The sequence below is a fragment of the Hevea brasiliensis genome, chromosome 1 (assembly GCF_030052815.1).
Source record: "Hevea brasiliensis isolate MT/VB/25A 57/8 chromosome 1, ASM3005281v1, whole genome shotgun sequence".
Lineage (NCBI taxonomy): Eukaryota > Viridiplantae > Streptophyta > Magnoliopsida > Malpighiales > Euphorbiaceae > Hevea > Hevea brasiliensis.
Window position 1 is genome coordinate 2,200,939 of NC_079493.1, and position 25,265 is coordinate 2,226,203.

At 31.0% G+C, this 25,265-nt stretch overlaps 3 protein-coding genes across 6 annotated transcripts; all 3 read right to left on the reverse strand.

Moving 5' to 3' along the window:
- Window positions 1-9,811: 9,811 nt before the first annotated feature.
- LOC110657790 (SHUGOSHIN 2) lies at window positions 9,812-12,911 on the reverse strand. Its single transcript, XM_058137532.1, has 9 exons — window positions 12,085-12,911; window positions 11,864-11,901; window positions 11,408-11,516; window positions 11,288-11,311; window positions 11,133-11,201; window positions 10,786-10,824; window positions 10,629-10,695; window positions 10,473-10,533; window positions 9,812-10,301 (listed from the first exon to the last, which is right to left on the reverse strand). Exons 1-9 carry the CDS (start codon window positions 12,250-12,252, stop codon window positions 9,995-9,997), a joined length of 882 nt encoding a protein of 293 aa, XP_057993515.1. The 5' UTR covers window positions 12,253-12,911; the 3' UTR covers window positions 9,812-9,994.
- Window positions 12,912-13,687: 776 nt separating this feature from the next.
- LOC110657789 (uncharacterized) lies at window positions 13,688-20,310 on the reverse strand. Of its 4 annotated transcripts, XR_002495438.2 has the most exons (14): window positions 20,063-20,310; window positions 18,504-18,678; window positions 18,364-18,426; window positions 18,142-18,247; window positions 17,753-17,857; window positions 17,591-17,667; window positions 17,334-17,451; window positions 16,336-16,408; window positions 15,989-16,180; window positions 15,299-15,419; window positions 14,617-14,841; window positions 14,486-14,543; window positions 14,235-14,341; window positions 13,688-13,954 (listed from the first exon to the last, which is right to left on the reverse strand). XR_002495438.2 is itself a non-coding variant. In XM_021815151.2 (13 exons), exons 1-12 carry the CDS (start codon window positions 20,137-20,139, stop codon window positions 14,496-14,498), a joined length of 1,380 nt encoding a protein of 459 aa, XP_021670843.2. In that variant the 5' UTR covers window positions 20,140-20,310; the 3' UTR covers window positions 13,688-13,954; window positions 14,486-14,495. The 4 variants fall into 4 exon arrangements, 3 of the variants coding, with proteins under 3 accessions (XP_021670843.2, XP_021670844.2, XP_057993682.1); XM_021815151.2 differs by lacking the exon at window positions 14,235-14,341; XM_021815152.2 differs by lacking the exon at window positions 14,235-14,341 and having other exon boundaries at window positions 18,504-18,675; window positions 20,063-20,306.
- Window positions 20,062-22,660, reverse strand: LOC110657788 (protein NUCLEAR FUSION DEFECTIVE 4-like). Its single transcript, XM_058137575.1, has 2 exons — window positions 22,213-22,660; window positions 20,062-22,092 (listed from the first exon to the last, which is right to left on the reverse strand). Exon 2 carries the CDS (start codon window positions 22,064-22,066, stop codon window positions 20,378-20,380), a length of 1,689 nt encoding a protein of 562 aa, XP_057993558.1. The 5' UTR covers window positions 22,067-22,092; window positions 22,213-22,660; the 3' UTR covers window positions 20,062-20,377.
- Between the last annotated feature and the right edge of the window lie 2,605 nt (window positions 22,661-25,265).

Consider the following 25,265-nt stretch of genomic DNA (forward strand, 5'->3'; position numbering starts at 1 on the left):
ATAAAATATTTCTGAAAATATCTTGCAAATAATAATGAAGTTGACTACATTCTAAATGATAAATAATTAATAGGAATATTTTAAAATTAGGTCTCATTTATGTAATTAAAAAATAAGAAATTAGGTGGGATTCCTTTAACTTTACATGGAAATTGGAGAGACATTTCTTTTTCCACGTTTAAAAAATTGCTCAACATATAGCTCTTCGTCTACTCGTGTTTCATTTCTTTCCATGTTCATTTTTACTAAGTTTATCTTCTAAATTCCATTAAAAAAATTCCATTTCAAGACTAAAAAATTCGTTTAGAAAAATACATTCATTATAATTTAAATTTAATCTAATAAAATATGTAAAAAAAAATTTATCTACTAATATCTCCAACTTAATATGATAATAATAGTTTATATCTATATATAAAATTTTAAAACAAAATGTTAATATTACAACTCACATATATAACGTTTCTTACTAACGTTGGACGTATCATTTTCAACCCTTTAGATTATACATTTTCGTACAGAGAATTGAAATCATGACCTGTCGACTAAATAAGATATAGACTTATGAATTTGTTTAACTCTATTTTAAAAGTTAACTTATAAAGGAGAATCGAAAACCCTTTACTTTAAGAAGGAATTTGCATTAAAACTATAAAAGAGTAAGTTGTCTAATTTCTAGAATAAATTGTAGAGATAGAAGTCATATGAAGCAATTGCAATAATAATAAACTTATAGAAATTTATTTTATTACTAATTTTCAAAGTCTGAAAAAACTTTTGTCATATTTAGGGAACAATGCATGGGCATGTCTTTTTTGACAAAATGATAACCCATTTCATTTCTCTCATTTTTGACTTGAAGGACTCACTGGCAAGTTGCATGTGCCATTCATGCTCAAGACATTTAATTCTCTACAAAATACATATTCTTTTACCCATTTTTAATAAAACCAATTTAATTTCCTCAGTCTTCTTTATGATAGTGATATCTCAATTTTATTTATCTTTCAAATTTTATAATTTTAAAGATGATTTCACTGTAACTGATCAATTAAAATTTTAATTTCAAATTTAAATTTTAGTCATAAAAAAAATCTCTTTCAAGCTCTCATATTTTACATGCATAATACATAGATGATTTGGTCAGAAAAGGGAGCTGGCAATCAAACTTTCCCACCAATATTTTGTACAAAGAAAGGTGATTGGACCCTTTTTGAACAATAAAGTCCTCCTTGGAGGAAAGGAGAAGGCCGCTCTTTGACTCAGTTTTCTAAAATGAACAAATAAAACCATTAATGGCCTCCCTTTGACACAGTTTTCTAAAATGAACAAATAAAACCCTTAAATATATAATGTCACACTCATTCATTTCTTAAAATTTAATTAAAATTTAAAATCACTGCATTAAAACCAATTAATAATGTATCATATATCATCAACCATATGAAAAAGGCCTAAATAGATGCTTAATATGAACATCATTAATATTTTTTTATATATATATATTCAACTTTAACAAGAGTTTAAACTCGAATTCTCATAATACTGAAAACGACGTTTTGTTATTGAATTAAAACTTATTAATAAAAATATGAATTCTCATAAATAAAGACAAGAGTAATTATCAATGTTATTTGTAAATTTTTTTTAGTAAGTATGAACCTGAAGAATAAGAGAGAATATGGGTAAGTTACCTTGAGTAACTCTTTTAATATTTAAGCCAATAATTAAACTAAGTAAAATATAGGAATTGACTAGATAAAATACTGTTTAGATGATAAGTGTGATTATAATAGATTTTTATCTTAAAGAAATTTCAATTGAGGTGTGATCAAGAATTAAATAAATAAGAATATCAATCTTCAATAAATAATATTTATATTTGTTATGATAGGCACACAAATTTAAGGCACACATATAAATTATATAATCACATAATATAGAATAATAATGACACAAAATTTAACGTGATTCAATCATACGGTCTACATCAAAGGGTAAAACAAGAGAAAAAAGTTTCATTTTATGAAAAGAGTAAGATACAATTACTTAAAACTCTCAAGTTTTAATCTCACTATTTTTTCTAAATATCTCACAACTCTATCACAAATGGTAGAATATTATAATATTTATACTGGTAACGCCCCCGCACCCCCAAGAATATCAGTAGTGGATTTCGGGTCCATGTCCTCCGCTTTTATCCCTATCGAGTAACAGCGTAAAATTTTTGAGTCGGATCATAATTTGAGTTTATGAAAATATATTTAAATTTAAAAAAAAAATATAAGGATATTTATATTTTAAAGTGATAATATATAATTATAAATTTTTTTTTGTTTCTTTTGAGTGTGTAGCTAAGAGCGGTAAAAATCCAAACCAATCATACAAAAATTTTCAAAGGGAATAAATGGGCGCCGCGCCCTTTATGTCCCATCCGAGGTTTGCTTATCTTTGGCTTATTATTAAATTCTCTCTTTCTTATCAAATTTAACCTGCATTATGCATACCCTATGTGATGTGGGTTGAGTTCCCCTAGGCTGCCATTGTTATATTATTAACAATAATCTTTATATAAAGTGCCTTTTAAAATAAAATAAAATTTATTTTATTTTATTGCAAATATTTAATTTTTTTAAATCTTCATATTCCTAGTCTTGGATTTGAAAAATGTGATAAAATCCATATGGATTAGGTATTGAAGAAAAATATTTAATATATAATTTAGATAATTTTCTCTTATAAAATATTTTTTTAAGGGAAAGTTAGGTTTCATCTATTAATGTTTTACTTTTTAATATTTGAAATGATTTATCATTTTTTTATTAATAATTATAATTAATTTGAATAATATTGAGTTTATTCTTTAATCTACCATTTTGAATTTAAATTTTATACCTAACATCTTAAAAATAGTTTCTAAATGTAGACTTAGAAAATAATTCAGTTTAAACAATAAATTAGTGTAATTTATTTTTTTCAAAGTTTCACGCCTCTAAATCTAAATTGAGCCCAACTATAAGACAAAAAAATGTTAAATTTAACAGTAAAAATTTTTTATTATTAAAAGTATAAATTTTATGATAGTAATATAAATTACTTTATGTTACTATTACAAAATTATAGTTATAGATATTTACAATAATATTGTAGTTATTAAAAAAATAATTATTGTTACAAAAAATTTATTAATTGTAACAATAATTTGTATCATATCTTTTTTTATGTACTATTAGCAGTAATTTTTTTTAATTTAAATTATATTCATCCTAGATCTAACACATAAAATATATAAAAAAATTTATTTATTAAATATATAAATATTATATATTTATATTTTAAATTTATAATAAATCAAGTTTAGGTAAAAATTTTCCACATAAACTTAATATGAATATTATTGGACTTCTCTTTTTTCCCTTGGTTTATTAGCTTTCTTAATTACTTATTAAATGGGTATTATTATTGATGGCTCAACAATGTTTTGGTTGGTCAAGAGGAAGTGAAATGGAATTTTATTGTGATGATTGATCATTGATGTAGCTATACAAAGAAAAGATCACAAGTGAGAGATTAATTGGCGTTGCAATTTTGTCAAGCATGTTATGAGATGAAATGCTAACTAATCATGATCTCCATAATAATAGACATGTACTCATGATATTAATTAATTATTATAATCATTATTTATTTATATAAATAAAATCAAAAGACATTCAAAGCTTCACACTACACGAAACCCATCTGGTTGCTCTTTTGTAGAGTGTAGAAAATCTTTAAGAAAGTCATCTTCACGTACAAAAAGCAAGGGGACAACACATATCATTACATTATCATCTTTAACCAACATATACAATAATACTCTTTTTTTTTTCCCTAATACATATATAATATTGCATTAATAGAACGTCAAGGGTTCGAATCTTAAGGATTTTACTTGAATTTCAATTTTGATTTGAATATAAAAATACTACGTATTTAAATAAAAAAAAATATTGCACTAATAGCATTTTTGAGGAAACTATCTATTCTTTTACTTTTATTTGTAATTAAGGTTAAAAAAATAATTTTCTTCACTTGAGAATCTTAATTTTTAATATATATAATATTTCTTGTATTAAAAAGAGGTTCATTCATACCATATCCATACGTAAAATTGATAATATTTGTAGTACTAAAATTTCTGCTCCTGAAAAGCTATTTCATGTAACCGTTATATGTATAATAAATATATTTTCCTCCTTTATCTAATCATGTTATGCAAGATTGGTTGAATGCTGTTGATGGTGATGCTGTGTTCAATCCTTTCGGGAACACTAGTAGAAAGCTTATAGCCTGGAAACCTCCGCAGATGGGCAAGTTGAAATGTAACCTTGATGCTACTTTTGCTCGGGGTGTTTCAGGTATTCTCCAAGGTTCTCATAATGGCTGAAGTGTTGGGTTTGCATGAGCTTTTAAAGTGGCTTCTTTTGCACTTTTCTTCAAATGTGGTAATGGAAATGGATTGTCTTGAGGTTGTGACTGCCGTGAACTCCTTAGAGGAGGACTGGTCAGAATTTGAGACTGTGACCAAACATTGTCAAGCGTTGTTAAGCTTTGTTTTCGGGTTCCTCTCTTTGCTGGATTAGTGGAAATGCTAATACAGTTTCCCATTCTTTAGCTAGAAAATCTTTTGAATTTGGTTTGTTTCATGATTGGGTTTAGATCTCATCCTTCTTGTTTTCATTTTTCAATTTGATGTTCTTCATCCAGGTTTTTTTACTTAACTTTTTATCATAGGATGAGTGTATGGAGTAAATCTATTGATCAGGTTAATTTTTCGATCTTTTGAGCAAAATTTTTTCTGGTTTTATATTTCTTTAAGAAAAACCATTGAAATATTTAAAGTGAAGATAATTTTTTATTAATTAATAATCAACCTCAAAAATTAATTAATCCACCAAATTAAATATAAACACTATTGAAAATAAATTAAAAATAAAAATAAAAATATTTTTATACTAATAGAAATATATATATCTAAATTTCCTCCAACTTTATAATATCAATTTCTTTTTAAGATTTTTAAAATATGTAATAGTTTCAAATTTCTTCCAATTTGATTATCTTTCTAAAGATTATTACTTTGATAGTGAGCTCACTAATTAAGTAAAAAAAAAATAATGATAATAATATATATAAAAATTTCGCCCACAATACAATCTTATATATGGATGCATTGAGTCATATATATGATCAGGCTGGCAACAAGGACAACAAAATTCTATTGTAAGCAATCCTAGTAATAAATTTGGACCCAAAATAAGCCTACAAGGTACCCACTAAATGTTGGCTAATGTATAAACCAAAAGGATAAGTTTCTATGATTCTCCATTAAGGTTGGAAATTTTGGTGCTCTATGCAACATTTGGTCGGCCAAATTTAGGTTTATAAAAATATTTATTAATTAAAACAATCAAAGTTACACACATGATCCTTCACATAATTAAAACAACCAAAGTTTTTTATTGGTTCCATTGCATAAATTGCCTAACAATTCAACTTTTTGCTATAAAAATATATATATTCAAAGTTCTCTTTGTTTAGAATCTAGGGCACAATAATAATATGTTCTTGAACTAAAGAATTAAAAAAATAGAAATGGCATCAAATTATTGATATATATTAATTTGCATTAAAGGTGAGAGTCTAAAGTTATAACTAACTCAACAAAGAAAGAATGGTAGTTGGTGAAAAGAAGTAACCAATTTCTTTTGGATGGTTAATCAAAGGCCTAAGTGCTAAGGGAATTGATTCTTTTAAAAGCCTTTAAAGATTGCTAATATCACCAAACCTAATTTAGGTTTATTCCTTTGTATTGTACCCTTTTGGTTCAAAGGTGACTATATCTTGAAAATTTACAATTTTATCTTATAGATATTTCTTTTAAAATAAATTATAATTTTTTAATTACATATATTAAGGAAGAGGGAACTCAAACTTGAGTCGCTCAAATTCAAAATTATTATAATATGGTTTGAATTTTAAATATGTTTGTATTGACTTGAATTTTGATCCGATCTGAAAGACTCACATTGCAAAGCCCACCATTGATTTTATTGGGGTGCTTCATATGATATGGATCAGTATAAATATTATACTATCTACTTTTTTTCAATAGTATTATGAGATTTTGGAAAATAAGATGGAATTAGGGTTTAAAAAGTTTTATATGATTGTGTCTCATCCTTTTTATCATAATGGAATTTTTTTTTTTATGTCTTACTCATTAACATAGACTATAGTCAAACTGTGAAAATTTTGTGTTCATATTTTTTCATCTCCCTATTTTGTGATTGTGTGCTTTACATCTTCGGGATATGCATATCTATGCAATAAATTTTATTTTTTTATATAAATGACCCTGATTGAGATTCAAACTTAAAATCTCATTGTTCTTAAGTTTTAATTTAATTTTAACTTAATAATACTTAATTCTTTAAAATATAAAATCTTATATTCAATTCTCAAATTGAAATAAAATAAAAGAAATTAGGACAATACAAATCCAAAATAACTAATTAAAAATTACAACTCAACCCAAAGTCCACTCAAATATCATGTCACAAAATACAAATTAAGAGAATATTCTTGGCATAGTGCATGGTTGTATTCCATATAGAACTACAAAAAAACAAAAGAAGAAAAGAAAGTTAATATTGATTTAGCAAATTAATCAAAGATTTAACATACTAACCGTAGAACTAAATGTAAATCAAATCAAATCAAATCAAATTTGATTGTGTCTACATAAACACATAAATCTTAAAACTTGGAATAAAAACAAAATTAACATGTAATTACATAAAGCCTTAAGAGTTTATTGAATTACATGATACAAAGTCATAGAAAGGGCTACAAGAGTGGGGTCCCAACGGCTAATACCTGTCGGGTGAGGACCTAAAAAAATCATGGATGCCAACTTTGTTAAGGCGTGTGGGTCACATAGAAATTGAGAATCAAAGGTTGGGGGGCTCTTTAGTCTTTAGGCTTTAGGTGGGTCGTCAATTCTATCTCAAATCATATCATGTTCTTGAAGATCTTTGGAATCCCAAGCCTCCAATTAAAGTTTAATTTCTTTATTATTCTATTATTTATTTTATTCCCTCCAAAATCTTGTCTGTATAATCTGCTTGGCTTGCTTACTAGATTTTATTTTATTTTATTTTAATTATGAAAATAAAAAGTTTTATTCCAATCCATTGGGAATATAAAACTAATTTTAATTAATTTTTCTTTATCTTTAAAAATATAAAGAGTGAAGGAATTTTAGAATTTATGATTTCTTTATTTATAATAATTTTAAAAGTTTATTTGAGTTTATAAGTTAAAAAAAAATAAATTGAAGAAATTTAACTATTCATTTTGATGATTATAAACACTATACTTATAAGTTAATTTAATATAATATTTTACTATATTATCTTTATTTAATTTTATAATTTTTGTCGTTAATTTTATTTAATATTTTTTTTAATTATTTTAATAATAAATGAATATATGAACTAAATTTTATTAAATATATTAATTATTTATCAATCACTTATAAATATTTTAACTAAACATCTAACTGCTTAAAATTTTAAATACTTATAGGCTGAAATTAACTTATAAATTGATTTTTATAAGTTAAATCAAATAACCACTAAATATTAATTAATTTATTATATTTTTATAAAAAAATTACTTAATTTAATTTCATTTAATTTTAATTAAAACCCAAATTTAAAATCTCACTATTCTAAAAATTAGTCTATCATCAACAATTTTTTTTTTTTTTTTTGGAATTCTCCATTATTACTAATTAATTCTCATTAATTGACTCACTTCATTCCAATGCAAATCCATCATCCATTCACATTTTTAGATACATTTACAAGTTTATTATTTTAACTGGAATGTAAGAAATATTTACAAGTTTTGTATATTAAATCTCATAGTATAAATTTGATTAGGTTATTATGGAAAGACTTTCATTTCTTTTTAATTTAAGAAAAAAAAATAAAGAATAAATAAAAGGGCTAATAATCCGTCATCACTTAACGCGGTTTTGGGTCTCGAAGTCTGATAAAAACGACGTTGTATTTGTCGTATTCCTCTCTATGCATGTGCGGGGGGTTGATTATTAGTTAAGTTAGTTGGCTGTTTCCACGTGGCGCAATCTTCTCTCTTTTTGTATTAATGAAAATATTTATTTATTTATTTATTTTAAATTCGGGAGAGCAATTTAAAAGAGGGACAATACTCGGTTCCCTTTGACATTGTCATTTAAGGGTAAAACATATTGTTAAAAAAATATTATTTTAATTAATTTAATTTTATGTTTAAAAAATTATTTTACCATTTAAATATTATTGTGTGATTAAAATATTTATATTAAATTAATTTTTATTATTCTCCAATTAATATATTGAAAATTAGCGTGAAATGTAATGTGGTATTGGAAAAAATTATGTAGAAAATTACTATCTTCTACTCTTAAAGGAAGAAAAAGAGAAGGATGTTGGATATCTGGGTGGCATCATACATCAAACATAAAAATAATATTAAAATAAATAAAAATATTGAAGGACCCACACGTTTTGCTTACATTGAACAATCTGATAGCCAAGCGGTGTTTATAAAGTTAGTAATTTGAGGAATTTTAGTGATTTGGAGACCACTTGAGACTTGGGGTCTTACTACTAACAATCTCATTGAGATTATATGGTTTTAATATGTTTTTTTAGAAAAATATTATTTAAATAATGATAAAAAATAATTCAATTATTTTTTAATTTTATAATTAAAATAAATTAATTTTAATTAAAAATGAATTTTTAAAATTTATTTAAATAAGCGATTCAAATAACAATATCAAAGAAATTTAAACTTTTTTTTTTTTTTAAATTTCTCACTTTACTATGTAATTTGGTCATTGCCCACTAATGATAAGAAATTCATGCTGTTCTAGAAATATAACCTTTGAAAATGTATATATATTGAATTTTTGGTAATGATGAATGATGAATCTAAAATTCGGATTTGCAATTATTTGTAAGCGTGCTAATTCAGCCAACTCTAATTAATTCTAAATGACTTTTGTGAATTTCAATTTTTTTTTTTAAAGTTAATATAATTGGTAAATATTTTTTCCTATATTAATTATAATTAAAAAAAAAAATAATGAAGAAATGAATCTATAATTTATCATTCATGGGGGTGGATAAAATCCTTCCATTTAGCAGTAACTTAGGATGGCATAGTCGGGACTAACAAGAGATAATTGAGTCCATATAATATGATTGAAGTGCATATAATGGGTTGAATTGATATTAGTATGATACAACAAAATAATTTTATTAGATTTAATGAATTAGAATAGATATTTTTTATTTCTCACTCAAAATGAAGCTACAAAAGAAAAAACAAGTGGATCGATTTGATTTGCAGCCACAGTACTTGCTGTGAGACTGAGTGCATGATGCACTTTTCTGTTGGGGAAGTCCATATTGTCTTTCTTGGGCTTCTTTTCTGTTTCTTGATGTGATCTTTTAGCCCATTTGGATTCTTAGACTGTTGGGGTTTGGTCATTGGTGTTTATTTTGTTAATAATCTCTCAACTTAGATGATTATCTAGTATCGTATCTTAACTTTAATTTAACTTGGGTATTGTGATAAACTTATTTAATGATACTCAAATTAAAGTTTAAGAATTTTTACAATACAACCTGATACAATCAGCTGAGCACCCTTTCAAGTGAGAGTTTGTTCTTGGAGAAGAAGATCTCATTGATTATGAAAAACCAATAGATGATCATTGAAAAAAGAAACCCTTTTACAATTTAGAACAATTAGTTGTTCACCTACAATGACACAACCGCACTCACCAGTTTGTTAAATACTGAGGAGAAAACACAATGACTAATGTGGAAACCAATTCTTTATGATTGTTGTTCTACCCAATGGTAAATCCTGATCATTCTTCCCTGCGCATTTTGGTATTAAGGGGAACTTCTTTGTAGGATTGCACCTTCTCCACTGCTCTGCGAACTGGTCTGCCCAGTGAAGACCTTGCTGCTACTTGTGCTTCATTTTCTGAGCCAAAATTTTCTTCCTTTACAACAGAAGAACCAGACAGAGTTGTTAGACCATCTTCCTGCATTGGATTATCAAGTGGCTGATGAGGGATTGGAAATTTTGCATCTTCAATCTCAAACAAGTTCTCCATGGGCAGTTCTCGTTCCTGGGATTTGAACCTAGCAGATTGCCTTCTCAAACAACGCCTGCACAGATGAAAATACATATTTGAAACAACTATTTCTTGGAATGATATTAATAGCTTTAATGACTAGAATTCTGAAGAAGTTTTCCATGCAGACATTTTCCAACCTCACAGGTACAAGACAAGACAGAACAGAACTATGCAATTATGCGCTGAAACCTAGCAGATTCACCTTTTGTTTTCAAGCATCTCTTTTTCCTGGCCTTGTCTAGAAGTAGTAGAAGGGCCCATAGCTGCAAGTATTTTGAAAGTGCCTTAAATGTCAGTAGCCATTACAAGGAAACAAAGAAGTGTATTCAGATGAGTTATTTTAACTCAAAATGATTACATTGACTTCTTGCTGCTCGCCTACTGATGCTATTGCCAGGCTTTGTATTGTTATTAGCTTCCACTTCCTTGAAGAAACAAAGCATGAAGAGGTCAAGTGATAGGAAAAAGAAAGTCGAAAACTATTAATAGCTCTAAATAGACATGTGGAGACTCACCTGGGAGCCAGTGTTTTGATATTTAATATCTGCTTTTCCCTGCATAATAAGATTAATTGATTACAATTACTTTTAAGTTTAAATAAAATATATTTGCTCAGTGAAACTTTCTTATTCCATTTGGAGTCGCAATTAATTTTCCTATTCAATCAGCATTTGAAATTGTAATTGCATTGGACTTAAATTTCTTCAAGCTATATTCTCTCAGATGTTACATTTTGCTCAAGATATGGAATTTAATTTCCTGAAGCCTGAATACATGAATTCCAAGCCTCAAGGGCATTCTAAACACATATAGAATAAGTAATAAATTAATAATAGATCAAAGAATGGAAACTGAAACTAACCTCTTGCTCTAAATTCTTTGCTTTAAGCAAGGCATCCTTGCATAAAAGTTCATGTTGAAGTGACTTCAGCTGAAACAATAATACCAATTTCTTGAGTTGGACATAAATAAAAGACTAGTACTCAAACAAGTAGTCGGGATTTGGAACAAAGTTACCTTTTCTCTTCCTAAATTAAGCTCCTGTCAAAGCAACAGAATATAGTTAAATATCACTGGGAATCAAATTACTCTGGAAATAAGATTAGCTTGAATTTTAATGAATAAGGAGAAACTGACTGCTAACATCTGGCTGTTTGACTGAGCAAGATTCCAATTCTGCAGCTGTAGTTTCTGATAATGCATTCTCAGATTCCTCAGTTGGTTATCACTCAATGCTACAATTTTACTGTTCAATCCAAAATTAAGAAAAATCCAAATCCATCCAAAATGGTTACTGCAAGAAGAGGAGGAAGAAGCAGAAGAAGAAGAAGAAGAAGAAGAAATGCTGTTAGGCTGTTTTAATCCAATATTTTGGTTTATTTGGCTCCTATGGGAGCTCGAACTTAGACCTCATATCTTCCGAGACAACTTCATTACCATTGATTTAAAGCTAATTGTTTCAAAACATCACATACTCAGACTAATCTCAGTACCATTGAGTTAAAATTATTTGATGTTCTAATCCAATTTTTTCTTTGTCAAAAATAAAATAAAAAACAAAGGAAGAAAAGGAAATGAGCAATCAAAGGATACTCTCTCTCCTCAATAAGCAGCATTAGTGTCGCTTTTTCCTGTTAAAAAAAAAAAAAGGATAAGCCAAGCAAACCCACATTAAAGGGACAAGAAATTCATGGTACAGAGATGAACATATATTTGAGAGAAGACCAATGACAGTTTGATTAACATCCCACAATTTATTTCTCATAAATAAAAACAAAACATCATCTTAAGATTGACATATTAAACCCTTGTACCTTAAGAAGCTGATTAATCAAGTCCCCTGTGGAGTTGGGAATGGAAGGCTGCTTTTCCTCGAGGCTAACCAATTTGATTTGCGGCTGAGAATTGGTAATGTCAGAGAGCCTTTTCCTTACTATGCTTCCAAACGATGATCTCTTCGCCATTCTTTCACCTTTCATCATTATCTAACCCGTACAATTCAAGAATCTATAGTTCTGCAAAAGTGAAGGTTATCCAGAAACGAAAATGGAGAAAAAAAAAAAGTAAAGAGAGGAATTCGGGTTCAAAAGGGCTTTGCTTTTCAGGGTTTGCAAAAAATCTGAGACAAAAGGTTCTTAAAACAAGAAGGGATACAAGAAGGGTAAAGAGTCGGACTACTTATAATTCAAATTGAAGCCGCAAGAAAATGCTGAAGTTAGATTGGAATGTGTAATGAAGATTTGAGAGGAAGGATTGGAATGTGTAATGAAGATTTGATTCAAAGAAAATGTGAGAGAGGAGGTAAGTGAAGGGGAAACAAAAATGATAAAGAAAAAGGGCTGAAGAGAGAAGAAAGCAAAGGCAAAGAAGAGGAGAAGCGGAGGTTCGAACTCTTAACGGCTTTCCGAAGCTGAATTGCCGAACGGATGATACCAATTCCCGAACCTGATTTTAAATTTCCGAACCTTGTTTTTTTGTCTTTTTTTTTTTGTCATAGGTGCGACCTAAGAGAAGGCTCAAAAGGCTTTAGTGTTATACACCGAGCGAGCCCAATTAGGTTGGCTCTCAAATCCGAGCAGAATGTATTAAACCTTTACCATTTAACGAATAAATTATAATTTAATTCATCCATAACTTAATTTTTATATTTTTAAAACAAACAATTTAATCTTTTAAATTTAATTATATACACAAATGGGTCATCATTAAATTTATCATTAATTACAATAAAATAATTAAAATGTTTTTATTTTCATTTTCAATTTAAATCAATTTAACATCTAAAATTTAGCAAAATATACAAAAGTCTCTTTGTTTTAAAATTTATATTTAAATAATTACTATATTTTATATAATAAATATTATATAATAAAATATTTTGAATATAATAAATATTTTAAATATAAATATGAAAGTTTTACTATTACTATAACCAGTAAAAATTAGAAGAAGAGAGATTTATATATATATAAACTTAAAGGACTAAAAAAATTCCTTTTTCAAAATATAATAAAAATTTTAATTCATTTGTTTTGAGCAACTAAATTATAATTTAGTCTATTCTATATCATCTTTTATCTTAAAAAAAATTAAAAAAAAAAAACTAATATGATTTAGATGGTCTCCTGTTATTAACTTTGTTAAGATTTCTACCCAAAATAATTGCTTGAAATAAGCAGGTGGAATTATTATGGTTGCACCATCCACTACATGGCTCAAGATAATGAATGGCTGAGAAGATATTACTATTTCCTGAAGAATCAATATCCTCATATTTCAAATAAGTTGTGCATCTCTCAAGACCTTAAGAGAACAAGTACATGCAATGCAGTTGCAAGCAAGCCTGTACATTCATCATCTTTACTATTTGGAGCACTTTCTCTGAAGCAACCAATCACTATTCAATCATTGCCCTGATTTGAAATAAAAATTATCTTGAGATAAAGAATGAATACCAAAGTCTAAACAGCACATTTGCCATCAGCCCTCCATGCCATATCACAACCAAAAAAGAGTAACTTGAGGGTCCAGAGAAGTGAGGTTGCCTTACTTGTACCAGCGCCCCAGTTTAGTGCTAAAATAGTTGCTCTTACACCTATACAACTCAAAAGAAGGTTGCTTTCTGCAACCTTACCTCCATCATCTCTTGTTTTGTGGCCTCAAATTCATTTACACTGAGTTGCCCTGCAAACATAAAATGCTGCTAATTGAACTGAAGGAGCAGCTTATAAATCTCAATACTTTTTTCAAATAGCAGTGAGAATAATGCAAAACATGAAATGAGATCATGACTAATTGCAAATGCAGTAGGCATCTGACTGTAACACCATCGAAACCTTTTCTTTGAGAGAGAGAAGGACTACTGATGCTACCATGAACAGTTTTTGACCACCCATAAGGCCAGAAATTGTTGATGTGCCACAAAACTTGGAGAAATTGGGTTTTAAAAATTATAATTACTTACATATAATGGGTGACGCGAACTTGACAACTTTTCCAGGAGCTAGACAAACCGGTGGATACAGGAGTTGATTGTTACCAGTTAGAAGCCATTTTATTTCCCCTACAAGGCTACAACCCAGCGTCTATCCCTTACTTTCCTTTTAAAACTTGCACACAGAGAGGTGCTTAACATAGATATGAATGAAGAATCTAAACATAATAAATAGATCATAAGAATGCACTTTATTTTCTTGGCTGGTTAAGAACACGTACTTTGCAATGATTATTTCTTGGAGGTACCATGTAGAAGATATGAAGCTTTGGTACGAACCTGAAATGTATAAAGAACTTTGTCAATGAAAACCACCTCAGGTGCATAGACACAGCAACGTTTAGCCGCATACCTTTGATGCATAAGGCCTCAAATCTGTGCCATTGATTTGGCAAGAACAGTTTCGCAGATAAACACCCCACATTTCATAGATGACTGGCTTATGTTCCAACATCGGATTGGACAAGAGCCAATTCTCCGTCAAAACCAGGTAAATATACATCTTGAAAAAATCACAATTTTTGTCTTTCACATTAATTGAGATGAGCAAGTTCAGGATCTCTACTTCATCAGTGGCCTGAGGACCATAGCAAAAGTGATACTGGTAAGATAAACTTTACTTTGGCCAGACAACTAGAGTTAGAAATAAAAAACAGTAAACTCGTTCAATTAGTCAAAAGTTGTTTTATTTGACAAAAGTAATCAGACTTTACAAAATGCCATTGAATCTAGGATAATCAAAAAATTAAGGCACCTGTATTCCTAATCAATGAGATTGTGTGATGCATTTAATCAAGAAAAGTGTAAAACGCAATAACTGATATAACTGGTAATACATAATTCAATCAAAAAGAAGCAAACTGAGGCTGGACACAGAGAGAAAAGAAATTTGCAGATGCAGATAATGGTAGAAGTCGCCAAAAAGATAATTGTTCAAAATAATTGTTTTGATTGTGTGCAAAATAATTGCAGATGCAGAAAATTGCTCAACAGGTTCTAAAGATATGAACCAATGGAAAATGAACACAAGCTACCTCACTATTAAAACAAACAAGCAGAATCTGATAAGAAACCGCACTTCTGAGGTGATTACTACGAGTACCTACTCCTGAAATGCACTCCACAGATCGCAAGCAGTTCAAATCCATGGGGATTCTGCACATAATCAATAATGCTTAACGTAAGACAAAGGAATTAAGAAAATAATTGTTCAAAGGCAATTTATTGGATATTACCCTTCGCTTATTCTTATGAATGCCAAATTTACCAATCATGTTCAATGATTGCATTGATCAAGGCCACAATAAAATTGCAAGTGTGGTAGAGTTTATTTATTTGCGTGTAAAAGATTAAGAAGCATGCAGACATCATGGAATAATTTCTGGCCTTAAAAAATGATTAATTTAAGGAAAAGAAATACACACACCAACCAGAGGAGTGCTCAAAAAAATTGCAGTCTTACATTTACAGTGTTGCACAGAAAATTTCCCACAAAAAGAGCATGCAAGAAGAATAACTACAGCTATTTACATTCAGCAAACTGTTATAACATAAATAAATGGAAGAAAAACCACAGAATGTAAAGATATGGAAATCAATTTATCTTATCAATAAATATGATGAGCACTAATCCCATATCCCCAATAATGGCGTATTTAAAGTGATGAGACAATGAACAAAAAAAAAAAATAAAATAAAATAAAATAAAACTAAACAGCAACTACCTGCAAGCAAGAGTTCTTGCTATTTTTTCACAGCTGGTACTCCATTCCTCATCTGTGAAGTAACTGATAGCTGATTGCATGCATTTATTCAAAAGCACCTGCAAACCTTGAAGCTGGCGATCTAAAGACAGACAAATAAGGAATTTAACCAATTCTTCAGCTTCTGAAGTTGAAAAGATAGATTGTTTGCTCCTGCAAAGAAAAATATGACTGTGTTAATCTAAAAAGATCAGCAATAATCAATCAAGTTAGTAGCATTTATAGACTTCATCTTACAAGTTACAAGTGAACACAACAATTCTTACAATGGAAGCTAAGAGTAATTTATATTCAAATCTGTCACATACCTCACAAGACAACAAGCAGAAGTGAATTTAATCCAGCCTCTAATATTGTTAGGTGGTCCTCTTCCACTAGAATCTGAAAGAGATGTTTACCGCACCATATGAGTCGGAAAACCACATCTATTTAAGAATACCAATTTACTAATACCACAAATCTGAATGGAAAAATCTGTCTTTTCACTCAATGACCTCCTGCAATCTAATTCAGTTTCAGTAAAAAGCACCAGAGGCAACAAGTGTACATTCGATATCACAACATTCAATGCCCAAAACAGCATGAAGTAGGAAAGAAATAATGGTAAGACAAAGTAAAGCGATAAATATGAATGTTCCTCAAATTATAACACAATACAATCGAGTTTCTTTGACTGCAAAAGGGCATTATATCATACTAATTAATCAACAAAATCTTCTGTACAACTAATTTAGCCATATTCATCACAATTAACACATGTGCAGAGCAGATAGCATTTCAGGCAGCAACTGCTCATTGTAATTCTGCATTGGGTCTGGATATGTAGGTCTAACATTAACAACTGTCATGCACACATTCAAAGGAAACGTGATAAACTGATAATATTACACAAAAGTAGTTCATTAAAATGCTTGTTCACTTCACTATAAATAATACTCAAGCCCAGTCCACTGAAATTTGAAATGGAAATTTGGAAGGTGACATGGTAGAGAAAGTAAGAGAAATCAAAAGGAAAAAAATAAAATGAAGAAAGAAAAATATGCAGAAAAGCAAATGCATCGTGCACCCCAAATATAGCAGACATACAGGCTTCACCAGAGCAACATAATTACATACGGGAAGAGAGCATTTCTGTTATTAGCATTATTCATCTTATTATCCTAAAAGTCCTACCTTCCATGAGCAAAACAAAAAAGGAGCTAGACATCTTGTTCTACCACAGGAAAAAACAAATTGATATTGCCAGTTAATAAAATGCATTTCGTTTATGATATAGGAGGAACATTGATGAGGTAAGAGAACATACCCATATTTAACAATTTTGGATGTGATGAAAAATCAAATAGAAATCCATATATTTCAAGAGCTCTTTGAAAATCAGAGTAGCTAGGAAACCACTCAATTCTAACAGGCAGCTTCTCCGCCTGATCAAGCACAATGACAGAAAACCATGATGATTCACAATATCCCAACAAGAAAGGAAACATCAGAGTTAAATTGGAAGCATATGGCATAACTGAAATCTCTATCCAATCACTAAAAGTATAGACGTTCACAGTTCACCTTATTATCAGGAGAAAGAATGATCCACCAGAAGTCACATGCAGATGTCCTCAACTCTTCTTTTGATGAATATAACACTAAAAGACCATAGGATGAGATCATGAGAACACAGCCAGCATCTAACTACAAAATGGACAAAACAGGACTAAAAGATACACTCACTCAAATTAAAAGTCCATTTGGCTATCAATTTTTCTACATGACAATGTGCAGAAACCAATTTTGAGAGCCAGCCATTTACCAATAATCCTTCTAGAAAATTGTCCCCTGTCAGAACATTTCAAAGAGATTGGTAGACAAATATTTAATCAGAAACTTATTTCAAATTTCTAGTATAGAACAGCAAATTCATATCAATATTGGGAACAAAAAGGGAGAAAGAGCACGTCTGGTGAGGAAAAAAATACTGTTGAGTAGGAAAACACTGAATGAGTAGTAGGACTAGCTAGAAATTCCTCATTCATGCCCCCACTCTGGTATGACCATATCTAGGTAATGACTCTAATAGGAATTAGGAAGGCAAGTAAACCATAGTAAAATAAAATAACTACCATTTTCTGTACTCAGTTCGATCAAAGTGTGGTGTTTATTGCTCATAAAAGACTGCAATAAGGAGCAACTTCCAAGCTCAGGAAAAACAAGAGGCGGTGGGGGTTTCTGCAATTCACAAGGAAAAGCTAAGTGATGATGAATTACCGTCAGTTACCTAAGAAATGAATTGTACTACACAAAAGATAAAAGAGACAGTAGTACAGCAGTCATCAGAAAATGACCTGATTTCCAAAAACCTGTACACCCCATGTGGAGATCTCTTCCTCACCACTCATTTCTCTCATCTACAACAAATACATTATAAACTCAATTATAAACAGAATGCCTCTTAAAAAAAAAATAATGGGGAAGCTTATAATACCTGATTGTGGCACTCATTAATTTTTCTTGATAGTAAAGCTTCTTTGCCATTGTCATCTTCATCAGAATTGTAATTCTTCTTAGCCTTTGCTCGTTTAGACTCCCTCTCAATCACTTTGCTTTTCTCCTTATAGTAATCAGTCAAAAGATCATCCAAGCCAATAACTTTCTTCCTGCTTCAGAATAGAAGCATAATACATTATAACACAGGATTTTACACTAACCAAGCAAAACTTAAATTTAACACTATATTTGGATTGAGTGCAGTTTGGTTTATTAATGTATAATATCATACTATACTATATTGTATCGTATGGTTTTTATTATTAACATGTTTGGAAAGATAGTATGGTACAGAATGGTTTAATAACCTTTTCTTGTTTGTTTAGATGGTATGATATGATATAATAAATATGAAAATTACTAAAATACCCTTATTGCTATTTTAAATATATAAAGAGTTATTTTAAACTTTGCTTGCACTGTTTAAAAAACGATGAATTTTTCCCAGAACCAAAGAATTCGGTGTTGATTACTCAATTGACAAAATAGACTAAACAACCTAGATATACAAAATGAAATCACTCACCAACAAACAAGAAAATAGATTCTAGAGCCAGGTAATAAAAGAATCAGAAAACCAAACTCAATGATCAAACAGAAATAAAAAAAAATAATTACCAATAAAAACTCACACTTTTGATGAGTTTAGATTATACCTACACCCAAAATTGGCAGCTAGAGCAAGAGTAAAGATGAGGTATTGAAGCGTATTTGTAGACTTACCAAAGTTTGAGTAGGGGCTGTGGAAGACCTAATGTGAGAGACGATAGAGGACTAGCCTACGTGAGAGATTAAAGTTTTTTGTTCCGAGAGAGATGGAGGATGAGAGACAGGGATAATTGGAATTTTATAAATTGTATAAGTATAAAATTAGAATGCAAAAATTTTAAACCATCTAAAATTACCGATTTTGTGGTTTGAAAATATGTGGTAAAATCATATTAAAGAACCATAACTCGACAACCCAAAACCACCATTCTCTAGGAACAATTCACAAACAAGTAGCATTACCATAAACTATGGAAACCATCATCCAAACAAGGGGTAAGTCAAACAACCAGATTTGCCTGAAATTTCATCGACCTAATGGATCCTTCATATCCCAATCGATTCCTAAGGTTTGACAGGGAAACAAGTGAAGAAAGTTCAATCAACTTCAAAACTTCTAATGCTTAACAAGGAAAAAAAGTCATTACAAAATGGTTTTATTGAACCTTATAAAAATTTGAGGAAAATTAAAGGGGGAAAAAGAACATTAGCAATGAAGGCTATATTAGTGCAAAACTAGCAATGTTCAAAAATCAAAACCCTAACTACCCAGATGAGATTTAAATGGTATGCTGAAATTTGATTGCTTAAAGATAATAAATAGACACTTCAATGCAGTAAAAACAAGATAAAAATCCTAAGGATTTTGAACAATAAGCATTAAATGACAGAATAAACATAATTATAATAAAAAGATAAAAAGGGTACAATTCCAGTTGAAGGAGAAACCTTTTCTGATTAATAACAGGGGAACTAAGAAGTGGGTCTTCAGATTCGAAATCAAGAGGATCGTCCATGATCACCATCACTCTCTCTAAGCAATCGCTTTCTTTTATATATACGCAGTGTGTTCCTCTGGCAGCTAAATTTTGAGAGAGAAGCGCGAAAGTGAGCGTGGTTTTCCAACGAGGATTTCATTCTTGAGAAAGAAGTACAGAAACGAGACTGGTCCAAGGCCCATTACAGAGATGGAACTCAGCCCAGAAAACAAAGCCCAAAGGAAAGGCCCAAAACCCACACGGTCAAAACCCTGTCTTGGTCTCATCAGCAAAATCCTTGTCTCTCTCTGAATTTCTTGTGTATATCACCACTGTAAAACTTCCTTGTCCTCACTACCAAAATCAGTAAAATGAGAGCACCAAATAAAGCAGCAGAAGACAAAATTATAAATGGTTTTTTGTAACATTCAACTCCAATGCAGACCAATTCCTTCACTGCTGATCTATCCAAACCCTTAGCTTTTAGCTCTTTGGTTGCCTCATTGCCATACAAAATTCTAGTGACCTGCACATTCAGTATATATGACCCAAGAGGACTTGCCAATTGGCCGCAGTTGAACAATATGGAGTGGTACTTGAGGCCAAATAGCTCAGAAATTATGGCGAAAAGCAAAGGCAATTGTGCACCAAATGAGAATCCCATTATCACTGAGGCTACATACACTGAATTAGGGAAAGGGAAGGCAATGATAAGGTGGCCTATGCAGGATAGCAGGACAAAGGTCATCATCAATGGCCTAGGGGTTTTGTACTTGATAAGCATGTTTTCAGAGACAAATCCAGAGAAGACCCTGCCAAAGTAGTTCCATATACTCACTAGGGAAACAAAGGAATTCACTGTTTTTGTTGGATATCCTAGTGATTCACCAATTTGACCCAAGTTGTCCACTGCTGTTAAGCTTGTACCAAACCCACAAAATGTTGCAGCAAATAGGATTAGCATGTCAATGCTAAGAAGTGCTTGTAAGATTGTGTATTCTTCATCTCTCTCTGGCTTGTCAAATATAGTAAGGAAGCAAGATCTTTCAGCTTTGTCTTTTTTCTCTTTTGAGGCACTAGATTTCACTGATCCCTCATCCTCTGATGCAATTTCCCTTGGCTTCTGTATGGTTAGTTCAGTAGGAGGCTTCATTGCTTCCTTTTTCTTGAGGTTCCATTGAACCCATTCTTCTATAATGGCAATCAGGAGAGGTGTAAAAAGAATTAAACAAACCACAGTAGCACTTGCTGCATAGGCTCCTTTGGAGAAACTAATGATTTTTTCGAGTATACTCATGGCCATGAGAAACAATGCTAGCACAATTGAGACATAGAGGAAATGGTAAAAGACTCTGAGCTCATTAGGTTGTCTCTCAGTTTTCATTGTTCTAATTGTGTACACATAAACCACAGAAAGAGCAGCAGGAAACCAAGCAATGAGAAGAATGAGGGACTTGGAATCATTTCCATAGATGGCTAGGTAAAGTTGGGCAAAGATAGCTCCACTTAGCCCAACAAAACCCTTCAAAAGAACCAACATAACACCTCTACTTTCTGGGAAATTCTTGACACAAGTGACAAGAGCTCCTGTAGTGGCAAAATTTTGGGAATTGGCTCCTATGCAAATATAAAGACACATATGCCAAATTCTAGGCTTGGCTACCTTGCCAGTCACAGCCAGCCAAATCATGAAATACCCAACAAAATTCATCGCAGAACCTGTGAAAAGCACAAACCATGTTGGTGTTGCTTCAGCTATAAGGCCAGCAAGGACCCCAACATTGGCACCAAGATCCTTGACGAAACCTATAAGATTCGGAGCTTTTTGGTCATACCCAATAGTGGCTTTTATATCTTTAGAGTAAGTTCCAAACAGATATGTTGCACCAGCTCCAGCCATGATTATGAAGGAGGCAAAAACTGAAAACCATCTCCCATTTAACACGTGCACTGCAAATCGCCATGTCTCACCCATTTTTTTGGTCTTCTTCTAGGATAAGCCTATAGTAAAAGAAAAAGAACAAAGAAACTAAAAACAGACCCTTTCTTTTTCCTCCTAAAAACGGACTTGCAGAATTGTAAACAGAAATGGACAAAGAACAGAGGGAAATGAGACCTTACTTGGATAGGAAAGTGTGTCAAATCGTCAACAAAAGATTAAGCAATTCTGCAAGAAACTTGGGGTGGTGATGGGATTAAATTTTCATGGCATACCCAACATGAAAATGAAGACCCTGCATTAATTGATGATTGCCCAACATGCCTAAAGTAAATATACTAATGGGGGGTGTTAGAGGGAAAGGAAAAATTAAGAGAAATGGCAGGTGAGATGAGATGGGTTTTTCTTCTCTTAGTTTTGATGTCAATGTCTCTCCCAACAGAAAAAAAAAAAGCTTTGACAACTCTTTATTATTGATCTGTTTGTCCTCATTTTGAACTCAAAGAAATCTGCTTTATAGAGAGCTATAGGAGCCAACTTTTCTACAGAACTTAATCCAAAACCATAAATTGCACAACCCAAAACTGGTGTGCGGTGAAACCATGTAAGCAAGTTACATGGGCGTTAATGAGATGGAAATTAACCCTGTAAATCTGTAATTAGTGGATGAGATGTCTTCTTTCATTTTCTTTTCTTTCAACTGCCTATGGTATTTTGTTTGACAGTTTTGATACTCGGTTGATCAAGATTCAAGCACAAAGACTTTGTTTTCCTAGGATCTGAACTTTTTTTTTTTCCATATTTATGATTTGGGATATCTTCAAACTTAATGCATTTAGATCACTGCTTAAAATGATTTCTAACGTAATTGAATCTTAATTAATAAGGAATGATTATCCCTACTAATGATTAATTTTACCTGCATTTGTCTATTTGCTATATATGAGAGGGTTGTACGTGGATAAATTGAGGGCCAAGTGCCATTTAGTTAAGCGATCAAGGCATATGAACAGCTGCTCGAGCAAGTTCATGAGCTAGTCTATTGTCATCATGTCGAGTTTTTACAAAAGTGAATTTAGAAATTATTAAATATTTATATTTATATTTATATTTATATTTATTTATTTATTGTATATTTTTTAATTAATTTTATATAAATTTTAATATAAATATTTAATTTAATTATTATTATATTTATTCTTATACAGAGTCAGAATTTATATTAGATACACTCTTATATGAATGATGGAAACATAAATTTAAACGTCTCATGACAAAATTCATAAAATTTTAAATCATAAAATGTAGCTCTACTTTTGAATCCCTTCACGACGCAACCTATAGGCCGGACCGGCACTAGGACCTGGGCCAACCTAAAGTCGCCGAGGCCTATAGTAAGCAGTAAGCCTAATTATTCTTCAACCCAACTCTAAGGCCCGTTTGGGCCCAATTTCAAGAATTCAACCGGAGAGAGTTCAGCCATAAAATGAACCATTTAACGGAGAGTTTTTGATTCGCCTGACCTGTAAACACAATATATGATAAATTGGGGAGCTCAACTCACCCTCCACATAATCAAACTATCATAACTCAAATGGGAGCTCATTTCCCTCGTCCAATCCCATCATGCATGCAGTTAATAATTCTTACAGGTCCAACATAACTTTTATAATATAGGCCCAAAATAAAATAAGTGTTTCTAATACATACGGAGTCTAAAAATTTAACTCAATTATACATAATACATTAATTACTATCAATGGACCTGCGAAGAAGAAGAGCAGGTTAGCCACAACAATAATCCTCCTGTAACATGGAAAAATAGATGAATAGGAGTGAGCGTTCGACTCAGAGAGTAAAATATCAATTTTAACCATAATCTCTATAACTATATAAAAGCTAATGCACCATGTGGAGTGAAATGCAACATCGTCAATATTTTCATATAATTCATACCACAATCAGCAAAAAGGCAACTTGGAGCACTCATACACCCAATGCTGTCAAACAATACATATATGGGAGCTGATCCCCTATACAGCCATTTTAATCCAACCTCTGCCAGCGAGTGTCTCTCAAGCTGGACTTTCGCTTAATAAACCAAATGCGAGGTCCCAGCGAGTGTCTCTCAAGCCGTGTTTATCTCGAAGAACCGGGTTCCAGCGAGTGTCTCTCAAGCCGTGTCTACCCGTTCTGTCCATATCCAATACCATACCACACGCACGCCATGCACACACACTGCTCCAAATTACCACAAACAACGTCCATGGCACTTCAACAATTATGAATGCAATATAAAACATGCCTAGTATTTAACTACACAAATACATATTTATAAGTGATGCATAGATGCTTGAACATATAATAATATCGAAATTATAATTAAAATTAATATTTTACTCATAGACTTAACCGAAGTCACTGTGGCGGCTGAGTGGAGGAGGAAGGCTGTCCCGACTCACCTGATAATTTTATTATAATTATTTAATATATTGAACCCAATAAAAACTAAGAAAAGACTAAATATGTCATAAGTCGTATCGAAAATCTGACAGAGTCTCCCCTATACCTAGGACCTACCCAACCTGCAAAATGACTCAAAATGCATTTCTATATCTACAAATCACACATCCATAACTCAATCACATTACATAACCCCTCCTAGGCCCATCCAAACAGTCAACAATCATAATATGAAAAATTACAGTTTAGTCATTATAATTAACCCTTTTGCAAAAATTACCCAAATGAGCCCTAAAAATTCTAAAACTTTACCCCGCGGTCCTTAGCAATATTACTAAGCTAATGCAAAAAGAATTATAATTTTCTAAACTACCATGAATATTCTATGGATTTTAATCCAATTCAAGCACTAAATAATTAAGAAAAAGTAAGGTTTGGGTTTACCTATGCCAATTCTGACCCCGGGAACGTGCTTGGGACGAATAACAACGATGGGGTAGCTAAAATCTCGACCCAATTCCAAGACTTTTTCGGTAGCTTGTTTGCTCGGTCTAAAATTTACAGACTCGGACAATCATTGAAATTCCGCAAATTGAAGATACCTACACGAAGCCCACAACATGGAGGTTAGTATATAATTTTTACAGAATTTTCTAAGTTTATTTAGTGCTCAAAAAAATACTACGAAGTTTCGCGGAATCCACCGAAAAACGGTGTCAGAAAATTTTGAAATTGGTATTACCGCAAAACTCTCGAGGAGTGGAGCACTCCG